The sequence below is a fragment of the Mytilus trossulus genome, chromosome 9 (assembly GCF_036588685.1).
Source record: "Mytilus trossulus isolate FHL-02 chromosome 9, PNRI_Mtr1.1.1.hap1, whole genome shotgun sequence".
NCBI lineage: Eukaryota > Metazoa > Mollusca > Bivalvia > Mytilida > Mytilidae > Mytilus > Mytilus trossulus.
Window position 1 is genome coordinate 5,893,048 of NC_086381.1, and position 17,890 is coordinate 5,910,937.

The 17,890-nt window shown below is 32.3% G+C and overlaps 1 protein-coding gene across 1 annotated transcript; it reads right to left on the reverse strand.

Annotated features, from left to right (window-relative positions):
* Positions 1-1,804: 1,804 nt before the first annotated feature.
* LOC134683646 (glutamate receptor ionotropic, kainate glr-3-like) lies at positions 1,805-14,300 on the reverse strand. Its single transcript, XM_063542958.1, has 10 exons — positions 14,061-14,300; positions 13,175-13,365; positions 12,607-12,771; positions 12,117-12,290; positions 11,491-11,582; positions 10,447-10,537; positions 9,285-9,594; positions 8,493-8,710; positions 7,182-7,447; positions 1,805-1,850 (listed from the first exon to the last, which is right to left on the reverse strand). Exons 1-10 carry the CDS (start codon positions 14,158-14,160, stop codon positions 1,805-1,807), a joined length of 1,653 nt encoding a protein of 550 aa, XP_063399028.1. The 5' UTR covers positions 14,161-14,300.
* Positions 14,301-17,890: the final 3,590 nt, after the last annotated feature.

Genomic DNA, 17,890 nt, shown 5'->3' on the forward strand with positions numbered 1-17,890 from the left:
GATAAAAATATAAATCTCTGTAAGATCTAGTTCAAATATTTATAATTTTTTACTTGCTTTCCATCACGATATAATTTTCGAGACGTTTTTTCAAACACAACCAAATCACCCACCATGACAGCTTTTTGTCCAATCACAGAAAGGATTTTCGAGCATGCGTATTCTGTTGCCATAGTGAATTGTCTTTAGGTTCAAAGGGCACAAACCGAAACTATACCGACTACGTCGGAAAAATATTTGTCGTGACTTGAATTCTGGGTTTTCCAATTGAATTAATCATTGCGAAAGGTGAAAACAAACAAAAATGAACCATTATTATTTTTGCAGTTTATACAATATAGTTAATATTGAAATCCTAGAATAAAGTTTTATATTAGTACCCATCAATTTGACTTATTATGATGACTCAGCACTTTTCTCAACACAGTATTGTTCTCAGTTAAAATTTCTATTCTTTGTGATGAAAATCAAATGTACTTATCAAATGCTTCAAAATAGTATAATATATGATTGATTTTGATTTCTCTTGCTATCTTGAGTATAGGGAAAACGGTACTATTTATTTTGCCATATATAGGCGACAATGCTAACATTTTCTAAATTTACCACTTTTTATAATAAAAACCTGGATAAAACAGTTATGTGTGGTGTTATTACTTTATTATTCTATTTTAAAAAATTGAAGCCAAATAGTATGATGACCAATTTCCAACGGAGCTGGTTTATGTTATCCATGCCCGCCGTCATTTTACACCAAATTTTTGAAATTTTGGAATGCTTTTCGAATAATATCTCTAGAAAATATTTCAATAGGTTTTAAAATTTATATTGTAAATATACACACTGCAGTTATTAATAGATAAGTAAATAAATATATTGTACCCTTACATCCAATCACAGCACTCTTAAGTTGACTTCCTACGCCCTGTCTTGGGTAAACAAAAAGCCAACCTCATGTTAGGAAAATGTAAAACTACCGTTAAAACCAATAGAAAAAGGCAATTACCACCACAACAAGTTGATCGATAAAAAATAAAGCGATTTGTGGAATTGTACAGTGGTATAACAGTATTGGTTCCTCTGTTCAAAGGACATACATCGGAGAGAGAACTAATCCGGGTTACACATTAAAACCGAGTGAAACACATCTTCTATCAGAGGAAGTATTTTGATTTATTCAGGTCATCAGGTCAAGTTCATCGTTTTTATACTCATGAAAAGTTTCCAATAAGAAGGTAACTATATTGTATTTTAAGAGCTCCGACGGCATCAATTTGGGATTTGATGGTCGCAAATTAGGTTTACTGGCGACGCGTTAGCGGAGACAGTAAACGGGTATTTGCGACCATTAAATCCCCAAATGATGCCGTCGGAGCTTAACATACAACATTGTTATCTCCATTCCAATGAAACTGACAGAAAACAACTTTAAAAATGTATTTTAAATCGGTTATAAGCCGTCTGCGCTTGCGCGAACGTTCCATAACATCAATTGGCAATGATGCCATGTAAATAAGTGACGTTATCCAATCAAAACGAACGTTACAAACGTTGTTGCATTAGAATACTTTATTGTTAGTTAGGATTACAGTGAATTACTAAAACATACGATATAATAGGTGTCTGACAGAAGAATGTTATCTTTGTTTCAGATGTTTTAAACATTTGGTTTTACGGAATGTCCCGTTAATTGATGTTTCAACGTTTCAAAGTTGGCTGGCTAAGATGCCTGGCTGATATATAAATATTCATAACGTTATGTGTGCTTATGATGCATTGCACAAAATAAGCATTGCGACTTTTATTATCTCTTTGGTGATAACCGAGGTAAAATGACTTCAAATATCTGACTGAAAGTATAATTATATACATAATATCTTAAATTATGTTATATGAATTTAAGGCGCAATTACTACATAAGTAAGCCGCCTTTCAAAACCAATAACAACAACAACTTCAAATATCAAAAAAGTAGTGAAGAAATGTTAACAACAAGAGCATAATGGAAATTGTCTGGAAACAAGAACTTCTTTAACCCGGGGTTTTGTGCGGGGGTCTTAGCATCAATGTATGATTTATATTTAGAAATTTATGAAAGGAACACAACGGAACAACAGAAACACTGAACTTACAATAACATACATAGACATGAACTATTTAAAACAAGTTCCATCATCCTAACTTTTTCCAGAACATTTTAAGACGAAAATGGTGGGTTGAACCTGGTTTATGGTTAGCCAAACATCCCAATTATATGTATGCCAATGTTATAAAATTAAGTTAAAATGACAATTTCGCGAAGGGTATATAGTACAATCAAACGAGAGAAATGCATAAATAAGAAAACAACAAATAGAATAGAGCTTTACAACAAAAGACCTGCAGAATATCAAAAGACATCACCCATTTACAACATCACACGACACCACACACAGTGATGGAGATTTTTGACGTATACAAAATCAATCATATGGAACGAGGTCCAAAAAGTAATAATTATATTCACAATTCACTATACTAACAACTAAGATATTTGTAAAATGCACGGAAAATACAGAATTGATACCACAAACAATTAGATATAACACAATATCCAAATGAACCTAAAAAGAAACATCAGAGAGAAATTCGTGATTGTTGGGTGTATAAATACCGATAAACGTCGTATAGCAATGCGAATTCAAGGTAGATAAAACCGTCATATTATTTAAAAGGTTACGTTCGGTACATTGCAAACAGACGACGTAGATAGTAAACCACACAAACTATAAAAACACTGTAAACATGGCATTAGTTAATTTAGACAAAGCGTAAAGATCAACACATTTTTTTTTGTCTGTAGAACTTAAGAGTGTCATTTTTAATCTTTTTTTTCCTCATAACTTTGTTGTAGTAGATTCAGCGTAAGGGCACATTCCAGTATATGAAGTCTATGTCAGTCATCACTTTTAAATATGATTTACCATAAAAGCCAGTTTTATCTTTCAGCTTAAACTTAAACCTACTCTCAATAAAATAACTGTATGTGTGAAGCAAGAACTACTTAATCGTCCTTCTATATAGAGGCAAGTTGAATAAAATAAATAAAAAAAACCTAAAAAAAAAACCAGCTATACAAAATAGATGGACGCATTTTGAAGTATTGAACTGAAGACATTTCTGTATATTTAAAACATATTTCAGTACCGGTATTAGAAAGGAAGTTCGTTGGTTTGATTATGAAAACAATTCAATTCAGGAAACCACCGGCCTCATTTATACCAACTAACAACAAACACTTCATAACAGGCTCTTTGACTTTGGGATGAACAATTCACAATTGGGCGAAATAAAACTTGTTTGTGTGCACTCAATCATGCCTCTAACCTGTGAAAGTGGTATTACAGCACAACAAATATCAAACGATCAAGCTCTGTTGAAAGCCCTGAACTGAACAGATCGATAAAAAGCACAAACCCATCTAAGAATAAAGACCAGACGTGGCAGGGTTTTTATTCATCCATACCAACAAAAGATACACAAAGTTCACATATGTCAATGCTAACAGCTAGTTCAAAGCGAATAACAAGTAACAACATTTTATGTATCTTAGACTAAAAAATTAATTGGTCAAATCCAGAATCCAAAGGATTTAGTGTAAAAACGTCCTTAACTGTAACAAAAATTAGTGGCAATGACAAAATAAAAATATCGACAGATGTAATGCCCTTAAAGTATTTAAGTATTTAGGTAAAAGATGTGGGATAAGTGGCATGATAAATTAAACTGTCAATCAAAGTCACAATTGTAAAAGTACACTGTAGTAGGTAAATCACAACCTTCAACAAGAATCCTTTGCTCACAGGGCCCCAGAAAAAGCAAGTAGAAATCCACTCAAACAGGAAATCAACAGGAATTACAAAACGAGAAACGAGAACACTTATCAACCACTTCATCTAACGACCACCATTACACAATATGTAGGTAATTACATTTCGCAACACGAACGGTGAAGGATTTTGAGCCATATCTGCAAATCGTTCTTAAGGTGCTTAGCTTTTAGTTGTCTATGATATGCAAAGAACATTGTTGTTTAATCCTTGGTCGTATACTTTTTCTGTTTTTGCAGTTGGTCAGTTTGCCGTGTACTTTTAAAAAAGTTTCCATCTACTTATCTAAGAAAGTTTGAACGATTGTAGATTATTAAACAAAATTCTTAAATTGAGCATCAAACGCTTATATCATTGGTCTGTGGTTGATAGTTTTCTTATTTGTGATCCTAACATATCTGCATAGAAAAGTTCATGTTACAAATGTATCCTTTATTTGTTATTTAAAGATGTTATTTGGTTTGTTTCTTTTTCCTTTTGACTTGAAACGTATAATGTGTTCACATAACAGAGATATACAAGAAAGACAAATGCCGATCCCTATCAGATAGAAAGCGCTCTGTATATCTTCTACTGATATATTGTCTACAGAAGTTTGTTTCTGAACATCACAAAACTTCTGAGGCCATCTATAATCTTTCCATTTGTTTATCAACCCATATTCATGTAATGAGAGAATCCTAAAAAGGAGAAACGAAAGCATGTCTTCAGTAAAAATTAAACTCAACTCAAATAGTAGGATACATGTATGTGGATGTTTATATAGATAAAATTATATCTATTATCAGTCGGATTCGACTTCATCTTCAACGAAGACTGATATGAATTGTAATTATTACAAATGTGATACAATGGTTGAGCTTTTCTTCATTGTTTACTTTGAAGCAAAGCTGGTAATGCATTTACAATCTATAAATCGATTCATATTGGTATTTACTTTGAATAAGTCTTCATTACGAGTACTCTCAGAACAGAACGCGTGGACTTGTTTATTCGTGTAATTTTTGCTTACGTGTCGTCGATCTGTTCCCGTAGAAAACTAGTCAATATCATATTGTGTTTCCTTCTTTTACATGTAAACATTGTTGCAAAAAAAAGTAATAGTAAAATATATCTAGGACAATGTGCATAATTGTGTAATACTTGAGTAACCTGTTGTCAGGCATGGGGTTATGCAAATTTGTAATTGTAATGCATGACAATGCATAACATTTCCTTTAACAAAATTTTGTCTGTAATGTGTAATGGGGCAATTTTGCTGTACATGCAATTTTAATCGGATGCATTACTTAAGAAAAATGTTGTGTAATGTCATGCATTACATTGAATTAATTTTGTACATACTTTATATCTTTAACAGATTGTTAGAGATTTTGCTTAAGCATAATTTAAGATTTCGTGATTAATTAATAACATAATCATTTGAAAATTATTTTTGTTTCTTTGAAAAATATTACAGTAAAAGTGTTTTAATGTTGTCAAAACACCAATGAATACCTTGTCATGATTAAACAACAGAAAATTGAAAATTGTCATATATTAGTTTCTTTTACACTTGGACATACATTACGCTCTTTTTTGTTATCTAATTCGGAAATAATTTCTCAGTAAGTAAATATTTTGATTGAAGTTAATAAAACAAATGTATATTTATAAAAGTGAAGCTAACAATGGTTTACATTAGTTAAAATAAATATTAAACTTCATCCCTGTAACTTCTTTTTAGAAAGGATGTATATATTGAAATCCTTATGATGTTAAAATGAAATAGTTTAATTGAAAAATACTTTGTTCTCCTTACTTACTTTTATAATTTATACAGAACAGTTATTTCATTTGCTAGAAACTTTTATAACTTCATATTGTTTTTCACATTATTTTTTTTTCACCTTATAATAACATTTACAAATGTATTGTGTAATTTAATGCATTACATTGCAATGTAATTCGACCCGTGCATGCCAGCTGTTCAGTGGTTGTCGCTTGTTAATGTTGTTCATACGTGGTTATCGTTTCTTATTTGTATATGGATTATACCGTTAGTTTTCCTGTTTAAATTGTATTACACTAGTCATTTTGGTATCCTTTATACCTTGCTGTTCCTTTGGACCCAATGTTCAGTGTTGTACACATGGAGACTTTGATGGAGGGCTGTCACATTCTAACTTATACCACATCAACTTATTCTCATAAGGATACTAGTACCAGTAGACGTATTAATATTAGCTTTAATTATACGACCTTTTTTCAAAATATTTTGAGCGACGCTAAATTTACCAATTGCAACAGTAGTGCAAATTTATGGGAATAATTTTCAAACAAACAAAAAAAATTTCAGTTATAAAAAATAAAATGATAATTGTAAGAACAAGGTGTTCTGGTCGTCATAAACGTTACCAACGGTTGAAAAAAGTATATTGCAATGCATATTTATAGATAAGAAAACAAGATAAAAACAATGTTGGACCGATGCATCAAAGCATTTAGGTATAATGATTTTATTAAATAATGCAATGTTTCCACAGTTGAATTAAAGTACTGTATTTTTATGCCCCACCTACGATAGTAGAGGGGCATTATGTTTTCTGGTCTGTGCGTCCGTTCGTCTGTCCGTTCCCTCTGTCCGTCACTCCGTTCGTTTGTCCGTCTGTCCCGTTTCGGGTTAAAGTTTTTGGTCAAGGTAGTTTTTGATGAAGTTGAAGTCAAATCAACTTGAAACATAGTACACATGTTCACTATAATATTATCGTTCTAATTCTAATGCCTAATTATATTTTTTATCCAATTTCACGGTCCATTGAACATGGAAAATGATAGTGCGACTGGGGTATCCGTGTACTTTGGACACATTCTTTTTTAATGTTAACTTTTACATGTCACGATATTAAATTTGGGTTATAAAGACATATTTATAATGCAAACATGCTGGTTCCTTCTGCAAAGGAAAAAAGTAAAGTCACAAACATACTGAACTCTGAGAAAAATTCAAAACTGTAAGTCCCTAATCAAATGCCAAAATCAAAAGCACAAACTCTTCAAACGAATGAAAAACAAATGTCATATTCCTGACTAGGTACAGGCATTTTCCTCAGTAGAAAATGGTTGACTAAAGCTTGTTTTATAGCTAGCTAAACATCTCACGTGTATGACAGTCACATAAAATATCATTATATTGATAACGATGTATGAACAAAACAAACAGACATAAAAAAAAAGTAAATATAAGAAGATGTGGTATGAGTGCCAATGAGACAACTCTACATCAAAATTGGTAAAAGTAAACCATATTACATTGCATATGTAAATACTTACGCATTAGACAATATCCTGACGAATGGGGAATTGTTTGCCAACGCAAAAGCAACTTCGTTACGAGCCATATGTTCGTTCAAAAGTACAAGATTACAATGACCTGCTGTTTCAAAGTCTATGTACTGCTTAGCCATGATAAAGGCATAGTTTCCGCTGTATAATTTTTGCAGATGTTCTTCGCCTGACTTAGACAGAACACTAGGATCGCTTTTGTTGAATTCTACAATACCATTCCATATGGCTGCATATGTAGGAACTGCAGAATCCTGTAAAACAAGAGTAATGTTAAATATAATAAGATGCTTGTCATAAACTTGTGATGTACCAATAGCTGATACATGGGTAATTTGGTGACAATTATATTTCTTTTTGTATTAGAGAAAGGGAATGTTATTTCTACTTCGAATAAAACGTAGGAATGTCAGTCATTTCAACAGCACAAGTAGTACCAATAGAATATCAACTTTCGGTTGAAATTTTAATAGTTCAAACTCAACAACTGTGTTGTCATGCCAAAAATCCAGCAATATGATTATATCAACTTCGGAGAAAATGTTTTCTGAATCCTTATCGATTCTTCACAAGATTTTGAATCTAAGATTTTTCTTTTTGTAGAAATATATACACCAGGAGACGTAACGGTATATGTGATCTTTGCGTGGAGCTTGAGAATAATAGCGAAAAGCCTAATAAAAAAAGTAATTTTTCGTTTACTGCAAATTATAATGATGCTGACTAAATATTTTTGCCATAGTTTTTTATATATATATATATTGTACTGTAGACAGAATAATGGTACGATATTCAAAAAGACCTGTAGTAGAAACTATCAAAGACTATATATTTGTAATTGTGCTTTATAAAGATCTTGGTGAAGTTTAGAAATCCAGTATAAAAGATTGAAATATTCTTTTATTAAATCTTATATTTATTTGATAGTAAACCAATTTAAAATTTCAGGGACTGAATTTGTGGTTCTCACTCGACACCAATTGCGAGTATGGTCTTGAGAAACGATGACAGTCCGTCGAAAGGGTGGATAAATGGCTGACCCATGTTAAGAGAGAACCATATCCCTTGCACGTGAAAGACACACTTTCAGATTGCGAAATAAAGTAGGCTAATACCGCTACAAGGTAACTTTCGCACCCGCAAAGTGGAAAGGGAACTATATAATTAAGTTGCGATAACTTGTTTCCCAATCCACCATCATTAATTTTTATGTTTGAACTATAAACCAGCTCATAAACTTACATACTATTAAAAAAAACGGATTTTGTATTGCAAAAATAATGGTTATCTTTAACTTACCTTGAAAACTGTCTGAAAAGCACTACTGCCTAAGGTTCCCCATTTAAACTCCTTTTGTTTCACCATTTCCTCTAGCGATGTAAAAGGAAGTTTGGTTTTATGTACTGCTAATGATGCAGTAAGATTTCCACTGTATACAGCTATTGATACAATACAAAAAATCCACCAACCACTAACAATAGTCCGGCCAGCCAGAGATACCGGCAGAGGTTCTCCACCTAGTCAAATAGTACAGTAAATGCATATATTATGCATCTTGCACAATTACAATGGTTCCGTTAATGTTATTAAATATATAGCGCATTAAACACATTGTCGTTTTTACAATTTTTTTAAACGCATGTACATGAAAACAGCTTTATTCAATCATATATAAGGTGATTAAAGTTGTTTATTTTAACTATACACATATAAGGATGAAACTAAGAAATGAAACAAAATAATTCAATATGAAATTAATAATCAGCACCAATAAAATTGTGTTGTTTTACTCGTATAATCGGATCGTTTTTTTAATTATTATCTCATAGGTTGACCTTTTAAAATAAGTGTACACAACGTCTTATCTGCATTACTTTGTTATTCATCTTTATCGCGACAATGTGCTATGAAGTATTAATGTTCATTAGCATAACAGATTGATTTAAATCGATTCGAAGAAGAATCGACTGCTTTAGCACGTTGACTTTCATCTTGTTATTTGGTATAGAAGCCTTTGGACCACCGTGTCACTGAACATTTAAGTTAGAAATTGATAGTATTTCATTATCAAAGAAAATACTTCGGCATTACCTTGTGATAACAGAGCTCCATACATGTACCAGAAAGAATGATACAGGCCTGGGGATTGTCTTTTAGATACTGTATGATATATTGGGTTCCCTCTTTCTTGTAGACAGTATATAAATGACATAGCTATAAGTGACACTCCAATCATGACTATTACACTGGTCTCGAACGGTTTTATAAGTGTTCGCCATTTGCGCTCCCCTGGCTTGGCATATACTACTGTCACATGGTCAAAAAGAAATGGATAAGTAAAATCAATAACCCTCTCTCGATCAGGATTGATTGTTAGTGAGGAAACGACTAGATCAGCTTGCTGAAAATAAAATAAGGAATAATAAAAAACAATAAAATGGTTACACGTATCCACTTCTATGGTTATAAACACCAAGAGGTATTTTGAATACATAGATTAAGTAGAATGTTAAAAGTAAATTATATCCTAAGCGTCACGCTCGTTCTTTCATATTATTTGCCATGAATATAATCTTTGTGAATGGGGATATGATTCATGCATACAAGTATGTCTTTGTCTATTAACAAGAATGCAGTTTGTTCCAACTTTGCACTGTTATACCAGTGTCTCAGGTAAGTGGAGGATTGGAACCTTTAAACACGTTTTACCGGACAATATTCTAAATGTACCTGTTTAAAACAAAAAGGGACGAAAGATACCAGAGGGGCATTCAAAGTCAGGAAACTCAGTCAACAAACAGTAGTTCGTAGTTTTTCGTTGGTTTATGCCTAATTGGATTTTGTCTAATGCTTAGTTAGTTTCTGTGTGTGTTACATTTTAATGATGTGTCATCATTCTTCTCTTATGTTTGATGCGTTTCCCTCGGTTTTGTTTTGTGACCATGATTTTTTTTTTCTGTCAATTTATGAATTTTGAACATCGATATACTACTTTTGCCTTTATTTAGTCTCCTTTCACGAATAAATGTAACGTAAAAAATAAAGAAAACAATAAATTAACTAGAAGGAAAAATATTTTAAGGACTAAAACACTAGAATTCAAACGACTGCTTTATCTTTGTAAACATTTTAACAATGATCTTAATCTATTGCAATACCAGTAATTGGCAAACCTTTACTTTGTATGACATATTTGTATTGAATAAAGAAAACTTAGGTACAATTGTTTTAATACATTTGATAATTTACAAACCTCACTTTGGATCATGCCAACCATTCCGGTCCAAGTTCCATTTGGTAGTTCAGCACCAAATGCACCATCTGGAGGTATTATAACTGAATATCTTGTGAAACAAAAATTATTATTGTCATGATTACGACACAAATTTCCATGTCTATGTTTTCTCGTATAGTTATAAAAGAAAAGTTATGGGATGCTTGTCAATGAGACAACTCTCAACAAAAGACAAAAATTATTAAAAAATTAGCACCTATAGGTCACCATACGGCCTTCAACAATGAACAAAGCCCATACCGCATAGTCAGCTATAAAATGCCCCAAAATGACAATGTTAAACAATTCAAAAGATAAAACTAACGGCCTGGTTTATGACCTTAATGTGACTAACACATAAACAATCGACAACCACTAATTAATTACAGGATTCTGACTTGAAACAGACACATTTCTACAGAATGTGGCGTGGTTAAACATGTTAGCGGGATCACAACTCTCCCCTTAACCTGGGACAATGGTATAACAGTACAACATGAGATCGAACTACATATGTTTTTTTAGTGTATGGATAGAATATTTTTACTATTGATAGAAGACAAACACATAAACAAATGTAACCGCAAGGTGCACTCCGGGTGCGGGAATTTCTCGCTGTATTGAAGACCTGTTGGTGACCTTCTGCTGTTGTCTGTTCTATGGTCGCGTTGTTGTCTCTTTGACACATTCCCAATTTCTATTCTCAATTTTATTATTCACACGAGTTAGATGCCTTTTAGTCCAAACCCAAATGTTTGATATCCAGTTTTGAAAATATATTCTGCTGTTACTCTTTATTACACAAAACCAAGCGAACTTTGTATATATGATCGATTATTTACTGTTTTGAACACAGCTTTAAAATATAATTTAGACACAACTAAATTAATGCGCTGCTTGTTAATTCAACTTTTGAAAATTGGTTATGAACCTTCTCTATATGCAGAAGTTACGATGAAAGAAGAGAAACAACATATAGCATGATTGAAAATTGAATCAAATATGACATGGTAATATACTTACGTAAAATTAAGGCGTCTTGCCATCTCGTTAAGTATATCAAAACACAATCCAGTGAAATTTCCATCCTCTTGAATAATTGTCATTGCACCCCACTACAAGTACATGAAGTTATTACGAAACTCAATTATTTCCTAATGTACACTTTTTACGTCTTAAACGAGAAAAGTCACTGAAAATAAACCTACTTTATATTAGAATACTACAACCGCGCATTGTCTTACGGGTTTAGCTTAACAGTAGGTTAAAGCCTTAAACTATCCTTTAATCATGCGTCTTAACACAATGAACTAATTTTTCTTTTGTAAAAACATAACCTGTTGCCGAATTTACATGTTGCTGTCCTTCATATGCATGAAGTTTTACCACAAGTCGTCTCGTGGTTACTTTCATCATACCGTCATAACACCTTGCCATTTTTAAAATCAATAAGACATACGACCGACTAAATATATAGTATCTGCTTTTTCACTTTAGACAAAATAAGTTGTGTTAAAATGGAAAAGATTTTTAAAAAAGACCGTAGTTTATTTCATTATCACCGAAGTCTATATTTAGTAATTGTAATACTAATAAATCAGTTTGGTATATCACATAACAAACTCTACAATAGTCTTGAATAGATTTACCTCCAGAGTAGTAACACGTAACATTCGTCCATTAAATCCATTTTTAGTGTTTGGAAATAACTCTCCATATATAGATTCCACTCCCTTGTCGCTAACGGCGCCTATGTTCGACAACTGTCGACCAGACTTTGTCCACATTAACGTTTGCAACATATAAGGTTCACAGTATGCTAACTTCAAAATTAATACAGCATTTGAGAAAAAAAAACAATATTGATGTATTGTAGCAAACGAAATTTAGGCAGAAAAAAATAATTATGAAAAAGTTGAATCTTAGACAAATAATACATATAATATTGTGTCTTTCTTCACCAAAGTAATACGTACGTTTATTAAATAAATTCAAAAGGATTCAAAACAAGGTACTCCACACCTTCTTGATTATATAGATGAATATTACTCTCTTCGCGTATTTAGAAGCTGCAAGATCATACTAGTACCATTTAATTTATTGGATCTTTTTTTATTAAATTTGCACATTGTAATATACCTTCTGATTCTGTTTTTCTGACAATAGATTGAGAAACACAATGTTGTCAAGGTTAAAAGAACTCAGGTCGTCTTGACTGAAATTTGAATCACTGAATATTATCCATTTTGATATGTGCCGGACTCGTAACTGTGCCTCAACATACTTGTTATGAAAATCACGAGCCTACAATTAAAATATCATTGCTTTATCTGAACGGTATGAGGATACATTTTAAGAGGAAAACGATGGAAAACTTATGTACATGTAAAGAAGGAATATTCACCCTCCTCTGCGGTCACATCTTTTTGATGGGGTTCGTCTTGTTTTCTATAATTTTATGTATGTACTGCTGCACATTTTTCTAAGATGTTTGATTTCTGGAATGCCAGTTTTAATGATAGCAGTTTCACAGTATCTGGTATCGTGAGATGTATGTGATTTCTTCAGTTATTACTTTGATATATTGAAATATGTATTTAAAACATGAATTTTCCGAGATTTATCATTGTTACAAAAATGTTTTTAATCATTCAAAAGTATGTTGTTATACGTCATATCTATACAACAAACATTTTTAAGATACTACCGAATGAAGTACTGTAATTGACGAGTTGACAGTACACATCAAAGTAACATCTAAAGCACTGTCTATCGGATCTACTTTCAAGCTGGATAATATTGCTGTCAGTTGACACTCAGTATATAAGTCAATGTTGTATACGATAACAAACACACCAGCACGTGTTAATATATCTGTTACTTGTGTTACAGTTTGTGCTGAAACAAAACATACTCAGGTTATTGAATTTTACAAATCCTTTAGCTATAACGCTTTAGTTATATAATGTAAATTGATATCTTCGCATATCATCAAATCTTTAAGAAAACAGTCTATTTTTATAATTTCGATTCACATATCGAAACTTTTATTAACACATACCAGTATTTGTTTTTGAGTTTAAACACAGCTGGTTACATAGACCCTTTGCTTCACCAACAAGTGCTTGAGTTTATGAATATTTGTATCACCAGTATGCTATTTAAACAATTACACCTACATACCATATAATGAAATATTTTCCTTCGTTTACAATCTATTACAGAGTATTTACATATAATCTGAAAATGAACGGATGACAATGAAAGAACAGGAAATTGGTTCGGTGCAACAGAATAACAAAGAGCCGCAAATACCAAAGGGACATTCCAACTTATCAGTTGAAAGCTGTTTGCCCTCTCCTTGTATCATGTATTGTAATGATTTATGTATTCGACATGGCCATACACACATTTTGTCTGTAACGTGCCTGATGAAAAACCAATTTGTTTGATGTGTTTGAGCTTTGGATTTTGCCATTTGATGAGGGACTTTCCGGTTTGAATTTTCTTCGGAGTTCTGTTTTTTTATGATTTTACTTTTAAATTAATTTAATGAAAATTAAATTTGATATTATATTGTTAGTTTTACTTACCTGTTGTATTGTCGTGTAATAAAACAATGTCCCTCCATCCAGAATACTTCAGGACAGAAACAATCACAATAGCTTCAGTTGTGTGTGTTTGCGGAGACATTTTGAATGAAAATGCACTGTTTATTTGTATAGAAATTGGATCACAATGATAAGCATTGACGTATAAGTTAATATAATTGTTTTCTATTTCCAGACGATTGATTTCGCAGCAAGAGTAGTATTCGGTTATAGTGTCTGAAACCTGACTGCTGATGACCAGTGATCTGTTATTTCCTATCATACAATTCACTGAAAGACAAACATTGTCAAACATTTGTAATTTAAAATCAGTACCGATAATATTGTTAGAACACACAGCACAAAAGCATGCAAATTTGTATATTTATATAAGTACACGGATTTTTTTTTTAAGTTTAAAAGGTCACCTCGTATTTGCTATGCAATATAAAGAATATTCAAAAACCTTCAAAAAATCGTATTAGACACAATTATAGCTTCTAAAGCTGTTAGTACATGCTTCTTTGTAAAACAAACCCTTAAAGCAGATATCTTTCCAGTTTAATTGCATTTAAAGGTTGTATCACAATAAATTTTCTTAAGTTTTATTTTGGCGTTTTGCAGAATAAACAAAATCAATCTTTTTCAACCGTAGTTCCCATACACCTAACATGCCTTAGTAGCAGTATATATGGGATCACATTTCTCAACGTATTCGGTATTTAAGAGCTTGCAGCTTTTACTAAAACTTTGTTAACCGTCTCCAGTGTCTAAGCAAATTCAAAAGACAATTCTCTAAACGATACCAAAATGACACAGAAATTAACAATTATCAGATACCAACAATAAGTATATCCCATAACGCATAAGTCAGCTATAAACGACTCCGAAATGACAAATGTAAAACAATTCAAACGATGAAAAAAATAACGGTCTTATGTGTGTCAAAAAATGGGACGAATAACAAATACATGTATAGAACACATCAATAAACGAATAACATGCTTCTGACTATTTTATCTGTTTGTTTTGTTCACACATCATTGTCAATATATATAATGAAATGTTATGCAACTGTCTTACAAGTAAGACAAAGCTCGCTATTAAACAAGGTTAAATCCACCATTTTCTTCATATTAAAGACAATTCCTGTTCAAATTCAGACATAAGCCATATGTTAGTATACGCTTGATGTGTTTGGCGCTTTGATTTTGACATTTAATTGAGGACTTTTTGCTTTGAATTTACCTCAGAGTTCGGTATTTTTGTGATTTTACTTTTTATTCAAATGATTTCATTTGTAGAAAATTACTTCAGTATCTGTTTCATGTTTGAAAGATAAAAAAACAAACATTATATTTAGCAACATATGGAATACGTCTATCAGTGTTAGACAGGGTTGAATGTTAATAACCTGCTTATTGAATGGGACAAGGCTGTGAGATCGTTATTACAAATTAAACTTAAAAAATGAAAAGGTTTATGGATACAATACTGCATCGACATTTAACGATGTTGTTTAGCACCCGTCCTTCCTCTTTAACAATTATGATATTGTTCCCACAGATTAATCTTCAAACAACATTGAACTTTTTGTGTTCATAACATTATAAAAACTGCTTGATTTAGGAATAGGGTGTATACATTACAATTGACAGTTCCTTATATACCCTTTGTCTTCAAAGAGTCCTACGAAACCTTTTTCTAAATTAGGAACATCAGTGTTACCAGTACAGCGAATAGAGTGTTATGGTTATTGTCTAATATCCTACTGGGGAATTGATATGAATCAGGAGTGAAAAATTAAAAGATATGTTAGATTATATATAATCTAAGCCTTTTTGAAATAGTATTACACATTTGAGTTTTTACACTTTACACAAAGATTCCCTATTCTAAACTTAACGACGAATTGAAAGAATTGAGTCTGCTTTAATTTTTAGCTCACCTGGCCCGAAGAGCCAAGTGAGCTTTTGTCTTCACTTTGCGTCGGGCGTCCGTCGTCGTCCGTCGTCGTCTGTCGTCCGTCGTCGTTAACTTTTACAAAAATCTTCTCCTCTAAAACTACTCGGCCAAATTAAACCAAACTTGGCCACAATCATCATTGGGGTATCTAGTTTAAAAAATGTGTCCGATGACCCGGTCAACCAACCAAGATGGCCGCCACGGCTAAAAATAGAACATAGGGGTAAATGCAGTTTTTGGCTTATAACTCAAAAACCAAAACAATTAGAGGAAATCTGACATGGGGGTCAAATTGTTCAGCAGCTCAAGATCTATCTACCCTGAAATTTTCAGATGAATCGGACAACACGTTGTTGGGTTGCTGCCCCTGAATTGGTAATTTTGAGGAAAATTCGCTGTTTTTTGGTTATTATCTTGAATATTATGATAGATAGAGATAAACTGTAAACAGCATTAAAGTTCTGCAAAGTGAGATTTACAAATAAGTCAACATGACCGAAATGGTCAGTTGACCCCTTTAGGAGTGATTGCCCTTTATAGTCAAATTTTAACCATTTTTCGTAAAACTTAGTAATCTTTTACAAAAATCTTCTCCCCTGAAACTACTGGGCCAAATTTAACCAAATTTGGCCACAATCATCAATGAGGTATCTAGTTTAAAAAATGTGTCCGATGACCTAGTCAACCAACTAAGATGGCCGCCACAGCTTAAAATAGAACATAGGGATAAAATGCACTTTTTTGCTTATAACTAAAACACCGAAAGCATTTAGAGCAAATATGACTGAAATAAAATTGATTATCAGGTCAACATCTATCTGCCCTGAAATTTTCAGATGAATCGGACAACCTGATGTTGGGTTGCTGCCCCTGAATTGGTATTTTAAGGAAATTTTGCTGTTTTTGGTTATTATCTTGAATACATGTATTATTATAGATAGAGATAAACTGTAAACAGCAATAATGTTCAGCAAAGCAAGATTTACAAATAAGACCGCATAACTGAAATGGTCAGTTGATCCCTTTAGGAGTAATTGCCCTTTATAGTCAATTTTTAATTTTTTTTCATAAATCTTAGTAATCTTTTGCAAAAATCTTCTCCTCTGAAACTACGTGGCCAAATGAAACTAAATTTGGCCACACTCATCATTTGAGTATCGTTTAGAAATGTGTGATGTCACCAGGCCAACCAACCAAGATGGCCGCCATGGCTTAAAATAGAACATAAGGGTAAAATTCAGTTTTTGGCTTATAACTCAAAAACCAAAATATTTAAAGCAAATCTGACATGCAGTAAAATTGTTTATTAGGTCAAGATCTATCTGCCCTGAAATTTTCAGATGATTCGGACAACCTGTTGTTGGGTTGCTGTATTGGTAATTTTATGGAAATTTGGCTGTTTTTTTGTTATTATCTTAAATATTATTATAGATAGAGATAAACTGTTAAAAGCAATAAATGTCGGCAAAGTAAGATCTACAAATAAGTCAACATGACCGAAATGGTCAATTGACCCCTTTAGGAGTTATTGCCCTTTATAGTCAATTTTTAACCATTTTTCGTAAGTCTTTGTAATCTTTTACAAAAATCTTCTCTTCTGAAACTACTGGCCAAGTTAATTATAGATAGAGATAATTGTAAGCAGCAAGAATGTTCAATATAGTAAAATGTACAAAAACATCACCATCACTAAAACACAATTTTGTCATGAATCCATCTGCGTCCTTTGTTTAATATTCACATAGACCAAGGTGAGCGACACAGGCTCTTTAGAGCCTCTAGTTAAATATAATTACCAGCGAGGACACAAGTATCTCGTCTTATCTAGGGAACCAACAATATCATATGCAGTCGACTTCATTCAGGAG

Coding starts and splice junctions, on each gene's coding strand:
- LOC134683646 (XM_063542958.1), bottom strand. CDS start 14,160: ATGTCTCCGCAAACACACACAACTGAAGCTATTGTGATTGTTTCTGTC. Junction 13,366..14,060: donor ATTACACGACAATACAACAG/GTAAGTAAAACT, acceptor GTTTTGTTTCAG/CACAAACTGTAACACAAGTA. Junction 12,291..12,606: donor CAGAAAAACAGAATCAGAAG/GTATATTACAAT, acceptor TTAATTTTGAAG/TTAGCATACTGTGAACCTTA.